The 13698-nt window shown below is 57.3% G+C and overlaps 1 protein-coding gene across 13 annotated transcripts; it reads right to left on the bottom strand.

The window, feature by feature from the left end:
* Positions 1–1028: 1028 nt before the first annotated feature.
* Dpf1 (double PHD fingers 1) lies at positions 1029–13165 on the bottom strand. 13 transcript variants are annotated; one of them, XM_077105737.1, is made up of 12 exons: positions 13134–13165; positions 7378–7538; positions 7197–7304; positions 5613–5740; positions 5279–5368; positions 4681–4759; positions 4280–4411; positions 3285–3335; positions 3072–3191; positions 1838–1950; positions 1233–1344; positions 1029–1099 (listed from the first exon to the last, which is right to left on the bottom strand). In XM_077105737.1, exons 1-12 carry the CDS (start codon positions 13163–13165, stop codon positions 1029–1031), a joined length of 1197 nt encoding a protein of 398 aa, XP_076961852.1. The 13 variants fall into 13 exon arrangements, with proteins under 13 accessions (XP_076961852.1, XP_076961854.1, XP_076961853.1 ...); XM_077105739.1 differs by having other exon boundaries at positions 1233–1314; XM_077105738.1 differs by lacking the exon at positions 13134–13165 and adding an exon at positions 8890–8918.
* Positions 13166–13698: the final 533 nt, after the last annotated feature.

The raw sequence follows: 13698 nt of genomic DNA, 5'->3' as shown, positions 1-13698 counted from the left end.
GCAGAGGGGTCAGGCCAGTTTAATACACAGAACAAGGTATTTCACAGCAGAGGCAGGCAATGAAGGAGACTCGGGTACAGGAGGGTTCTCCTGGACTGGGGGGACCCCCAGACCCACCCCCACCTGCAGTCTCAATTTCCCTTTTTTAAACCCGAACAACAAACACACACAACCACAAGAAACAACTGCGCCACCTTGCTGCCCCCAAAATGGCCAGCAGGGTCGGCGGGGGCAGCTTGGCCTGGCCAGGCGGGGACGGGGAGCCGGAAGGAGGAAAAAAAAACGAGTCCTTTGCAGGTCTGTGCTTCTCGTCCCAGCGGGCGCTGGGTAGGGCCGCCTTGCGCCACGGTGCCCATGGCACGGCTGGCACCGGTGGGCACGGGGTGGGGCTGTCAGGGAGGGGCAGGAACAGAGTTCAAAACCATGGTTCACGTCATGCAGTATCCACGGTGGGCACCAGGAGGGGGGCAAGGGTGGACACCATGCCCACCCACCCTGGGCACAAGGGGAATGGTGCCCACCGTAGGTGGGGAGGTGGGACAGCTGCGACTCCAGAAATGGGGGTGGGGTGCCAGGCAGGAAGCTGGCCTAGAAGGGTGCCCAGTGGACGCTCGGCAGTGCCCTTCCACCCAGCCAGGCCTCACAGGACTCTTCGCATATATTAATTTCTTTTTTTTTTCTTTTTCCTTTTTTTCTTTTTTTTAGTTTTTGTCTTTTTCTTTAGAAAAAGGCTCTGTCCATGCCCCTGGCTGGCATCACTACCCCTCGTGCCCGCCCAGAGGCGGGGTATGGCTTTGAGGGGAGCAGAAGCCCCTGGTGCCCATTTGCCAAGGGATGGGGGGAGGGGCGGGGGCCACCCACCCACAGGGCCAGCATCTCACTGGCAGGGGACAGGCCAGCATCTCACTGGCAGGGGACGGGCGGCCCAGCCTCTGGGCGTCACCCTCTCCCCTCACACTGGGGTGCAGGGTGGGGCAAGAGGCAGGTGGGCAAGCACCACCCTGGAGTCCGGAGAACCAGAGCCAGGCCTAGGTGAGGGTGATGTAGGCAGAGGCCTTTTCTTTCAGGTGCCGAAGGCAGAGGTGACAACTCCAGCTCCCTGCGGGGCAGGCGGGTGGCGGAGGGCCAAGTTAGGCACAGTGCGGGAGGGTGGCCTGCCCCTTCCCACCCAGAGGGTCTCCACCAGGTGCAGTTTTCCAGCCCACCCACCCCCACCTTGTCCCTTCTCTCACCTTCTGGGGGCTCCGCCATGGGGGGGCTCAGGCAGTACATGTGGTAACCCCGATCGCAGTCATCACAAAACAGCAGCTGGTCCTGGGGGGTGAGACCCGCCCAGCTGGCACCCTGGGGGCACGGGCACCAGAAACCGGGGTGGGGGGCTGGGGCAGGGGCGAGGTGGAAGGGGCTGGGGGAGGTGGCCCCTTCCCGAGAGCAGGCTCTGGGCCATGCGCAGACACCCCTGGGGACTGAGCTCACGGTCGAGGTCTCTGGGCCTCGCAGACTGAGGAAGACACTAAGACACCCTGATACCAGCTCTGGGAGCGAGATGTGGTTCGCATCCCAGGTGACCTCAGGCAGGCCACATCCCTCTCTGAACTGGCTTCTGCTCCGTAAAGTGGGAACAAGGGCACCTACCTCGCGGGTGGTTGGGAGGTGTCAGAGATGAGGAGTATAAAGTGCCGGGCTCAGTTAATGGACACTAACAATGACAATGATGCTCGTTACTGGTGTTCCCCAGGAGCGGCTCTGGGAAAGGTTTCAGGCTCCACAGGCAAAGTGAAGGGGCCAGGTGGGGAGGGTGGCTGGGGTAGGTCCCCTGGAGGCAGCAGGCACTCACGTCGTTCTCCGAGGTGCCACACAGGCTGCAGGACTTGCACTCGATGCACTGCCAGCGGTAGGTCCGCACAGCCGCTGTCATGTTCACCGTGAACTGTAAACACGAGGGGTGTCCTGGGGGCCAAGGGGCAGGAATGTGTGGTTAGGGAGTCACCGTGATCCTGGTGGCTACTGACCCCTGTAGGGAAAATGGCTCTGACTCCACCCCTGGCTCATAAGACCAAGAAGAGCCTCAGTGGTCCACAGCCTGACCCCAGCCCTGCACACCCTGCCAGGGACCTGCCACACACAACCAGCAGGACCTTGGTCCCCATAGCCTCCTGCCCAGCCACCACGGCAACCGCACTCTGCTCCCCAGAATACCATGGCAACCGCATTCCATTACCCGCAGTGCTGTGGCAACCACTTTCTACCACCCACAACACTGTGGCAACCACAATCTGTTAACCACAGTGCTGAGAAGCCACATTCCATTACCCACAGCAGAGTGGCCAGCCAGGCGGGCTAACCACAGTGACATGGCAACCACGCTCTCCCAGCCACGACACCATGGCAACCACCTTCCACAACAGGTCCCATACCTTGTTCCACAGCCAAAGCCCGTTACAACATGATGCCCCAGCAACCAAACTGTCGCCAACAATACTTGCACTCCAGTACCCCGGTGCCTACAGCCAGGGCCATGGTGCCCAACACTCATAGCCACTACCTCCAGTGCCTGACACCCCCAGCCACTGCCCCAGCACCATGACAACTACATTCCATTATACCAAATTGCCATGGCAACCATATTTCACTCTCCAGGATACCATGACAACACAATTCATTACCCAGTGTGTGAAGCAACCTGTCCATTACACAGTCCACCATGGGGACCCACATTCGTCAACCACAGTCCAATGGCAAGCACATCCTGTTACCCACAGGACCCGTGCAGTAGCGATCCATCACTCCCGCGTCTCAGCCCCTACCCACAATGCCTTGAGCCTTCTCACTGCTCTACATGCCAGATAAGCATGTGCCACTGTGTGCAATGCCACGACAACCATGTCCCATCATTCCACTGACCCAACTGCTCCCGTGGTCACCATCACCTGTGTCAACTCCACTGCTCTGCTTAGCTGCAGCCCAGGGATGGGCTGAGTCCCCAGGAACCTCACTCCTCTGCCCCCATCCTCCAGGCCTGGACTCCTGGATGCCCCCCCTTGCCAGAAAACTCTAGTGAGGGGTGTCACCTGATCGCCCACAGTCTGCACAGGAGATGAGGTCCTCAGGACACCCCGTCTTCTTGGAGCCCCCCAGGCAGAAGTCACAGTAGCCGTTGGGGATGACAGTGCCGTCAGGCGCCTTCTTGGCTGAAAGACAGCAGGCCCGGGGTTCAGGTGGGGCAGGCGGGGCACTCAGTCAAAGGTGGCTGCAGAAGTAGGAGTGGAGGGAGGCGTCCCTACCTGTGTGTTTCCTTTGTGCCTCGGGGACCCAGGCCAATTCTTTGTAAAACTCTGGGGTGGGGGGGACAGAGAGAGGGGCTCTCACCATAGGCAAGGCTCCACCTGCCCCCAGCCTCAGCCCCAGGGGTGGGCCCTCAGTCCAGGCATAGGGGAAGTGGAGAGAGAGGAGCTACCCTGATCTGTGGGCAGTAGTTTAAAAAAAAAAGCCTGGGGAGGGGGTCAGATAATTCTCATCAGGACCCCAACTTTGGGCAACCGATGTGACCATATATATATTTATTTGTTTATTTGCTTTTGTGGTGCTGGGTGGAACCCAGGGGCCTGCATGTTAGGCAGATTCTGCTGCTACACCCCAGCCCCGTGTCCTCTTTACTGGATAATAAACCTGGCAAGTGAATTCAGTCTTAGGAGGAGCCCTGCGCCCCTCAGGACCCGTCCGCCGGCAACGCCCTGAACAGGCCCTGCCCAGCTAAAAATCCGTTGGGTACCGCTGGCCAAGGCTGGGGTGGAAAAAGACACCCGAAGAAAAACCGAGAAGCGCCTGGGCGAGCACTGGGCCTGCGGGGACGCTGCCCTGCCCCCCGACAGCTGGGGGCCACAGTTCCCTCCCGGCTGGGCGGCGGGGTGGGGTGGGCACCAGGCGCCGCCAAGGGCTGCAGGGTCACCCACCCTGGCCTCGGTCAAAGCCCAGCCGAGAGGAGGAAGGGAGGCCCGGGAGGGAGGGGATCATCTATCACCCCCTCCCCAAGCTCTAATTGAAACAATAAATCAGACCCAGAAATATTACGCCCGGCCGGGAGCGAGGGAGAGATGGTTGGTTGCCATGGCAACGCCAGAGCCAGCATCCCCCATGGTCGGTGGGGGAGGGAACCGCCGGGGCTGGAGATTTTCCAGAAATGTCTGAGGGCCCCCACCCCCTCCCAGGCCGCCACCAGGCTCCTCCCGCCCCCTGCCCACCCGGGGCCTCACCACCCGCGACCCGGCCTGGGGCTCACGTTTGTGGTTGTTTTTCCGGTGGAAGGGCAGGGCGTGGCGCTCGGCGTGCTCCTCCCCCTCCTCCTCGGCCAGGTGGGTGTGGGTGTAGTGGTAGCTCAGCCCCGGCCGGTTCTTATACCGCTTCCCACAGACTGCAGGGCAGGGGCGCGGGTCAGCCTCCGCCTCCACCCTGCCTCCATCAGCCTCCACCAGCCTCCACCCAGCCTCCACCCAGCCTCCGATCACACCCCAGGCCCCCGGCCCCCTCCCTGGAGTCCCATCCCCACCCCGGGACAGGAGGGCACCGCCGCCAGGGGAGAGGTCTCTGGGCCACACTCTCTCTCTCTCTCTCTCTCTCTCTCTCTCTGTCTCTCTCTCTGTCTCTCTCTCTCTCTCTGTCCCCCTCTTCAGAAGGACTCACTATCACAGACATACGGCTTGTCTCGGTCCTCCAGGGAAGCGGTGTCCTGGCGTTTCCGTAGACCCCCGATGCCATATGCCTGGGGGAAGGGTCAGGAGTGAGGGACCCCGAAAGCGAGGAGCCCTAGAGAATGTTCATCATTTGTGCTTGAACATCAACTTGCCAAAATACAAAATTCTGTTTTATGGGGCTGGGGTGTAGCTCAGTGGTAGAGCACTTGCCTAGCATGCATGATGCCCTGGCTTCTATCCACAGCATAATGATTAACAATAATAATAATAAGTAATAAATCTCCCCCAAGCAACTTGTGAACTTGCTAGTAATGAAGACTTGAACCTCTGAAGTTGGGTTTCCTCACCTGTAGTACAGATATGAAGACAATTTTACCCCACCACATGATCTCTGCTTTTCAAATAGTTTAATCTACATGAACCTCAGTTTCCTCAACTGTAAAATGGGTGTTTAATCTCCTACCCCTTCAGACTGCTCTAGGGATTGAATGACGTCAGACTTGTGGCAGGGGCTGACCACCATGCATACTCAATAAATGGGATCTGTCGCTGTAGGGACGAGGCAAGAAGAAGCTGTGGGGTGATACCTTTCCTTTGGCCCTGTTCTTCCTCCTGGGAATGTCATCCTCCAAGTCTTCCACCTCGAGATCATGTGGGAACTCCAGCAACTGCTGTTTCTGGGCACCAGGAGAAGGGCGATTAGCGTCAAGGGAATGGGGGCCCCTGATCTGCTGCAGACTGGGGGTCAGAGGGCAAGTCAGGGGTCTTCCCAAAAGTCAAGGAGGTCTGAGAAGATGGAAATTTAAGGAACCCAAAGGCCCTAGGGAGCTAGGGGAGGTTTCAGAGCAGGAACATGACATGCCAGGGAGGTAACAGGGGTGAGAGGAGATTACAGCTGGGGTCCCCAAAGGGCAGTCCCACCTGACAGTCCATAATGGTCTCCTCCTCCTTCAGCTCGACCTTCTTCTCCCCTGTCTCAGCACACAGCAGAGCCTCCAGGACTGGCCCTTCTGGAAGGCCACCTTCCTTCTTCAGGGGTGCCTCACAGTCTGGAAACAGGGTGCCAGGCAGAAGGAGTGGCAAGTGAAGAGACTGTCCTCAGATTGCCCAGGCTGGGGGACAATGGTCTTTCCCACACAGAACCAGCAACCAACACAAACATTCAACACACAGCTAGGGGAAGGATGGGGGTGGGGGACAACCACACACAGCCACACCCTCACATCTACTGAATACACTTAGGTCAGAATCCTGGGTACACCAGAAACCCTTAGGCACAACACAGACCATGGGACATGCCCAGAGCCTCACAAATACCTACATCCACACGAGGGACCCCAGCCAGTCCCTCAGATACACCCAAACAGATCCATAACTACAACAGGATACACATAGACATACACAGGGAAGATGCAGACAGATAAGCTGCAACAGTTCACCCCACAAAGGAAGAGCCACACCAGACTCTCAAATACACCCAGACACAGCCAGACCCTAGATATATCTGGACACATCAGGAAGATAGATCCAGACCCTCGGATAGATCCAGAGACACCCAAAAAGAGATAATCTGACCCACAGATATACTTCACTCTCCATGGGAAACACACAGCCAAGCCCTACAGTCCACCTAGACACATACAAACATGCCCAGGGAGACTCACTCAGATGGACAAACACACATAGACATACAGACAGTCCCGGCAAGGTAGTCAGACACAGGCAGAGACACAGACAGATGAGCAGTGCAGTAATCCTGAGGACATCCAGACACTTGGAGACACCAGGACAGGGGAAGAGAAACCACTGGAGTCTTTGATTTCCTGGATCCATTCAAGAAGTGCTCAGTCCAAACACTCTGTGGACCAGCACCCATGTGAGGAAATACACGTAGTAGGACAGACGAAGGCACTAATGGAAAGAGATCCCCTAGACATGGGGAAGCATCGGACCCCCACAGGAAGAGATAGCCCGATGCCCTGATGTGCCCAGACACCCTGTTAGAGCTGGCTGTGCTAATGCACCAGACATGCCCAAGAAGAAATACACCATTGGACACACCTGGAAACACCTAGAAATAGACACCCACTGATACACTCCGCTGTGGATGGAAAGTTATGGCCAGGCACTGACATATCTAAACATACACACACACTCATGCACACGTGGAGATAAACAGCTGGATGCTCTGAGGCAACCACAGAAGGAAATACTGCCAAACTCAGATGCATCCCAGCTCCCAGGCAAGGAGATGTGGTCAGAGACTTGATACATTTAGACACACCTAACACACACCTCTATGTCCTGCATACCAGGCAGGTATAAGAGGAGACACAGTTGGAAGTTCAGTGACTCAAAGAAAGCTGTAAAACCCAAGACTCCGGAGCAGACACCTCCGGTTATTCAGACACTCAGGAAGATAAAAAGCAGTGCTCTCACACACTCATCAGGGGGTTGGGGGCATTGATGGGGCCACAGCAGGCACAAGGACGCAGTTCCACCCACCGATCTTGTACTCGCAGGGCCGGAGTCTAGGGTCTTCTAGGATGTTGAGTCTCCGTTTCTTCCTCCAACAGCGGGCGGGATAGGTGTAGATCTGTCCTGGGGCCAAACCTAGAGCAACAGGGGCGGTAAGAATGCAGCCCGGAGGCTGGGCTCCGCCCCACCCCTCCCTCCCAGCAGGTACCGGGCCCGCGGTGGGTCTTCTCCATCCAGATGTAGCAGTTGTTCTGGGCCACACCGGTCTGCGAGTCGAGGAAGGGCAGGCGCAGGCTGCGCTCGGCGCACAGGCGCGCGTTGTAGCTGCGGCAGTGCTCGATGGCCTCGCGGTAGAAGTCCTCGCCTAGGCTACGGGGCGAGGAGCGGGCGGGCAGCTGTCAGCAAGGGCAGGAGCAAGGAAGCCCAGTACCCCGCCCCCGGCCTTGAGCTCCCGCTGGTCTGGGAGGATAGACAACCCCCTGCAACCTCAAATCTCCCCTCCCGTCTCTCCAGGACCCCCGGTGGGGGAGGGGACCCCCAACCTAAGACTCCAGCGGGCCTCCAGCTAAGGAGTGGATAATATAGAAGCAGACAAAACCACACGGGGACCCATCCATACATGAACACATAGAAACTCACAACATAAACCGCACAAAGTCACACGAGATTCACACACAAAGAGAGACATATCCCAATACTCACAAAGGAGAAACAGACAAATCTCACACACGTGCACACACAAATATCTCCTGAAAAACACAAATAATCCAAGTTACCCAGTGTAGAAAACTACACAAATATTTATGCACAAATACACATCACATATCCAAATACACAACACTGAACAAATCACCCACACCACAAAGACCCACAAGCACATCACACACACTCATCCAAAGAACACATATAGTTACACAAATGCCAAAAGACAGGGACTATAGAAATAAATTACGCACATATGCACTTACACACATATCCAAAGACACAACACAAATCACACATAGATATCCAGGCACAAAGAAATCACAGAGATTCACACAGGTACACACATATTCAGAAAGATACACAACATAGAAACCAATATCTAAAATTCATATCCAAACACATACAGATACACGCATATAAAACACAGTAGCAGTCAGATCCACTCATATTCACACAAAAACTTACAAATACATACATACCTACATATCCAAAGGCACAAGACACAAGACAAACCCGGCGTACATATGCACACACTCAAAGACACAAATATCCGAAGACATGTAGTGTAGAATAAAAGAGACCATATTCATAACCACACACAAATTAAAAAAAAAAAAAAAAAAAAAAAAAGAACACAAGTCATACATACATACTCCATACACTCCACATCCCAAAACAAAGGTAGTGTGGACTCCACTCGAGTTTACCAAGGCCCTGGCATCCCCAGCCCATTTTACCCTCTCCCAAACCCAGGGTTTGCGGGGCAGGGACGATGACCCCCTTTCCCAAAAAGGACCCAGAGTCCCTCCACGTCCTCCACCCCTCCAGGCAGCGCGTCGGACACCATTCTTGCCACAGACCCACAGTCACACACACTCGCACCCCCGCACAGCCCGGCACACGGTGACAGCCCCCTTGACACCCCATCGGCCCCACCCCCAGCCGCCACACAGACACACACAAGCAGGCGCAGACCCGCGCGCGCCCTCCCGCGCCTCCCGCCGGCCCGCACCACCTCAGGGGGCTGGGGATGACCGTGGCCATCTTGCTCCCCGGGTCCTGCCCCCAGCAGGTCCCCGGCGGGTCGGTCCTCCCAGCGGTCGGGCGGGCGCTGAGGCCGCCCATCCATTCATTCCCGGGGGGCGGGAGCATGCGGACCGCAGCCAATCACGGCGGCGGGGCGGGCCCGCCCGAGCCATGCTGGGAGCCGTAGTCTCGACCCGGCCCCGCGGAACCCGGGGGGAGGGCGGAGCTCGCGTCACTCACACACGCTCACTCACACACATCCTCGTCCCACGTGCACACGCTCGCACCTGCACACCTGGCCTCGCGCACACCCGCACATCGCAGTTTACACACACATTCGCAGCCTCCCGCACACTCCCACTCACGCACTTTCACAGGCACTCACACAACTACTCGCGCACACACACTTTAATCTCGCAGGTGCCCGCACAGACGCCTGGCTCACTGGCACCTAACCCACAACTTAGAGAACCCTGCCCTGCCCCAGGGTCCTCGCTCACCCCAGCCACCGTCAACCACCCCACCCTGCTCAACTCCTCCCGCTGGCCCGACAGCAGCAGTCCTTCTTAGGAGCTGTAGCCACACCTCTGGGTTCAGATCCCAGCTCTGCTACTTGCTGGCTTGGGATCTTGGACAACATTTCTGGGCCTCAGTTTCCTTATCTATAAAATAAGGATCGTGCTCGTGGACTGTCATGAGGATTAAATGATAAACATGAATAAAAAATGTTTTAGCATAAAAGAGGAGGATTTATTCAAGTGAGAAGAAAAGAGAAAGAGCTCAGGCAGGGAGAGAGGGAACCAGAGGGCGGTTGCACAAAACATGGGTAAAGTGTTTTTAAAGGGACCTGGGTGCGGCTCAGTAGTACAGTGAGTATCTGCAGGCTCTGGGCCCAATCCCCAGCACCAAAAAATAAACACATAAATAAACAAGTAAATGCAATGTACCTGGCAGGTAAAAAGTTCTCAATATATTCATGTATTCCCCCAGAGAGGATCTGAGATGTACAGAAAGGATCTGATATAAAAATTTGAGACATAAAATGGTGATACCTTATTAGAAAGAATAATGCCTGCACATGGTAGATGCTCAATAAATATATGTTGAGTAAATACATGGAGCACCCACCATGTGCAAGACAGTTCTCTCCATTTCTTTTTTCTTTTTTTTTCTTTTCTTTTTTTTTTTTTTTTTTGTACTGGGAATTTAACCCAGGGGCACTTTACCACTGAATTACATCACCAGCCTTTTTTATTTTCTATTTTGAGATAAAGTCTCACTAAGTTACTGAGGGCCTGGCTAAGTTGCTAAGGCTGACCTTAAAATTGAATCTGAGGAAGGGGACTTTACATGCCCTTAGGCCCTAGCAGCTGTTGGAAGATGAGACTGAGGAAAGGACTCACACACTCAGACATCCATTCCCAAGAGACTTAACCTTTTCTCTCCCACTATCACCCATTCAGACTCTAACCTAAAGGATCCCCAGAAAATGAGCTGACCTACTAAGTCACACAAAGCTCATCCAGTCTTTATACACACACACACACACACCCCATAACCTATAGATTCCCATAAACTACGCCCGCCCCCCAGCTAAGCCAGGTAAGACCTTGAATTGTCCCTCCTCAATCTCATGAGGGGGTAGGTGTTGGATTCACTTCCAGCCCAAAGTGACAAGAGGATTGAGTGAGGGACATAGGCATCCCCTTGATCACTCTGGTCTCTGGTCCCTCTAGTAGCCACCCTACCCTATTCACCATAAGACCTACCCCAGATACACTGCTGGGCTCAGAGGGTGACCTTCGCCTTCCTCTCTCCCCTCCCATCACCCTCCAGAACCCCAGCACATCCCCCTTCGCTTGCTCCCCACACCTCAGGCCTCAGAAGCTCCAGCTCACTCCTGCCCCACCCCAGGCTTTCAGCTTCCAATCCACCAAGTGGAGCCACAGTACAGATACTCCATCACCTCCCCAGAAGTCCAGGCTGCCCCTTGTAGAGGACTCTCCCTCCCTCTCCTTACCCTGTCACCTTAGCAGACCCTTTCCCATACACTTCCCCATGAACTTCACCTCACAAGTCAATTCTCAAACAATCTCCCAGCCCCAGTCCCAGTACCCTACCTGGGAGTTGGCCCATAATAGAAATCAGTATTGATTAATCTATTTATACTACTATCAGTAATCACTGCTACTCTGCAAGTAGCACATGTAATCCCAGTTACGGGGGTGGGGTGGGGAGGGAGGCTGAGGCAGGAGAATCACAAGTTCAAGGCCAGCCTCAGCAACTTAGTGAGACCCTGTCTCAAAATAAAATAAAATAAGGGGGAGGGGGCGGCTGGGACAAATCTCAGTGGTAAAGTGCCCCTGGGTTCAATCAATCAATTAATGTCCTTTAAGCCTCACCACCACCCCATGAGGTATAATAACTGTTAGACTCCCCAATTCACAGATGGTAACGTTGAGGCTCAGAAGGAGAAAATTAATGGCTTAAGAGAGAGTGAATTCAGGCAGCTCCAGGCTCCAGCTACCACGGGAATTTGACTCCAGCATTCTTTGGGAGCAAATGGGTCACCTTCACCCCTGCGGACCCCTTGGAAGGTGACCTAAGAGCGGCACTCTCCCTCTCCAGGGCCCCCAAGCCCAGCATCCAGCTGGCTCCTGCTCTTGGCCTCCAGGACCCTGCAGCTGACACCACGCCTCCTCCAGCGCAAACGTGTAGGTTCGGTCAGTCTGAGGGGCCTGGATGTCTGGAAAGCCACCAATTCCCCGGACATTTTGGGGGCCCCTCACAGGAAAGTCATCTGTCTGGGTGTGGGACATAGGGTGAGGGAGGCAGAAGTATCACCACCATCCACCAGCTCACACTGACCGAAGCCCCAGACACCTCTCCCCGCCCTCGGCTCACAGAAAAGCCACCTCAAGTATAGGCACGTGCCTGTAAGTCCCCGCCCCCCAGGCCCCTACCCCAACTCCCACCGCAACCCTATCCACCCACTCCAGAAACCAGAAGTGACTGGGGCCTTTGATCCCGCCACCAGACACAGCCCTCCTAGTGAATGAGTGGGGGGCGTTCCCCACCCACACGTCCATCCCAGCACTGTGTGCTCAAGGTCAAGGCAGCCAGCGCACGGGGCTGGGAGGGAGGGGGGAGGTCGCCCCGGCCCCTTTGTGCGACGCCTCGGGCGCTCGCTCTCCGCCTATTCCAGCAGGCCCGGGAGGAGGGGGAGGGGAGTGCCGCGCTCGCCTGCGGGGGAGAGGGCGGGAGTGGCCGTGAGCCTGTCACTCGAAGCCGGCTGTCACCGCCCGGGAAAGGGGGCGGGGGAGCGCTGGAACCCGGGAGTCCGGGATTCCGAAGAGGAAGGGAGAGAGGGAGCCGGAGAGAGGAGAGGAGAGGTGGAGAGAGCAGGGGATGGCCAGGAGCTGGGAGCGGTGGGAGGGGCTGGGCTCGGACCCAGACGGACGAGTTCCCAGCCGCTGGGCCCGCAGAGGAGCTAACGTTCGGAGGAGAGGCGCAGGCACTGGGAGAGGGAGGGAATCCCCGGAGACTGAGGGCGCTCCCAGCACCCCTCCCGGCACCGTCCCCAGGGGATAGGCAGGAGGTGCTCTCTTTAGATGTGCATGGGCGGAGAGGGAGGGATGCCCCGCTTCAAGCTGACCGCGGCGTCGGGGCTTCTAGGTCCTGGAGACCCGGGGAGGGAAGAGCGGAGACCACAGGGATCAAACGAGGGATCCCCGATGTCTCAGCCCCCACCCTGCGGCCGCACTGGTCGGGGTCCCCGGACAACGAGGGGGAAGGAGAAAGATGCTCTGACGGGAGGAAGAGGGAGATGGAAACCCTGGAGACCGAGGTCCGGACTTCGGTGTTGGTGCTTCCAGCCCCGTCTGGGGCAGGCCCCCTCCCCCAGAGACACTGAGGAGGAGACATGGAGGAGAGGGAAGCCCCTACCCCCACTCTGGGTGGGGAAAAGGCCTCCGCCACCCCCTAGCCCGCGCCACATTCCTTCACTGACAGCGACAAAGAAGAGGCGCCCCCGCGACCCTGGAAGGGCTCCCGTCCCTAACCCCAAGGGACGACTGGGGGTGGCAGGCCCCCAGAGGCGTGGAGGCGATCTGGGGACCCCCATTCAACTCCCATCCGCGAGCTGAGGTCCCCCTCCCCAGCCCCAGGGAGGGCGGGGGAAGGGCTCCTGGAGATGGGTTCCGGACGCGGGGCGGGGACGGCGGGGACACTCACGACTTGAGCGGGTTCTGAATGGCGGTAGCCATGGCCCGCTCGGCTGGGCCGCCTCCGGCCCGGGGCGCCGCTGCCGCCGCGCGCGGGCCCAGCCCGGCCTGCGCCGCCCGCTCTGCCGCCCAGCGCGCTACGATTTCATTCATTCTTGGGGCTGCGGCGCGAGCCGAGCGGGGCGGGCCGGGGGCGGGGCTCAGCCAATCCCCGCGCCTCCCGGCGCACGACGGGACGTGGAGTCTAGGGGCGAGCGGCTGCGCCCGAGGGCGCCCCTGCAGGGACTACACGTCCCAGGGGGCGTCGGGAAGACAGCGCGCCCATTGGCTGCTGAGGATACAGGGCGGGGCGGGGCTCCTCCCCACCACAGCATCCTTCCCGCCCCTCCCTGGAGGTGCCCGGTTCCCAGCAGGGGCTCTTTCCTTCCTCCTGGCACCGCGGACGCGGGAGCAGGTTGTCCCCAGCTTGTGAATCTCCCCAGGGTATGTGGATGACCCGTGGGGTCTGTCGTGTATTCTCATGTGTGCCTTCTTGTCTCTAACGTGTAAACCAGCATGGAACAGGCAGAGATTTA

Source organism: Callospermophilus lateralis, chromosome 18 (genome assembly GCF_048772815.1).
Source record: "Callospermophilus lateralis isolate mCalLat2 chromosome 18, mCalLat2.hap1, whole genome shotgun sequence".
NCBI lineage: Eukaryota > Metazoa > Chordata > Mammalia > Rodentia > Sciuridae > Callospermophilus > Callospermophilus lateralis.
This window is presented reverse-complemented; position numbering and strand designations above follow the sequence as displayed.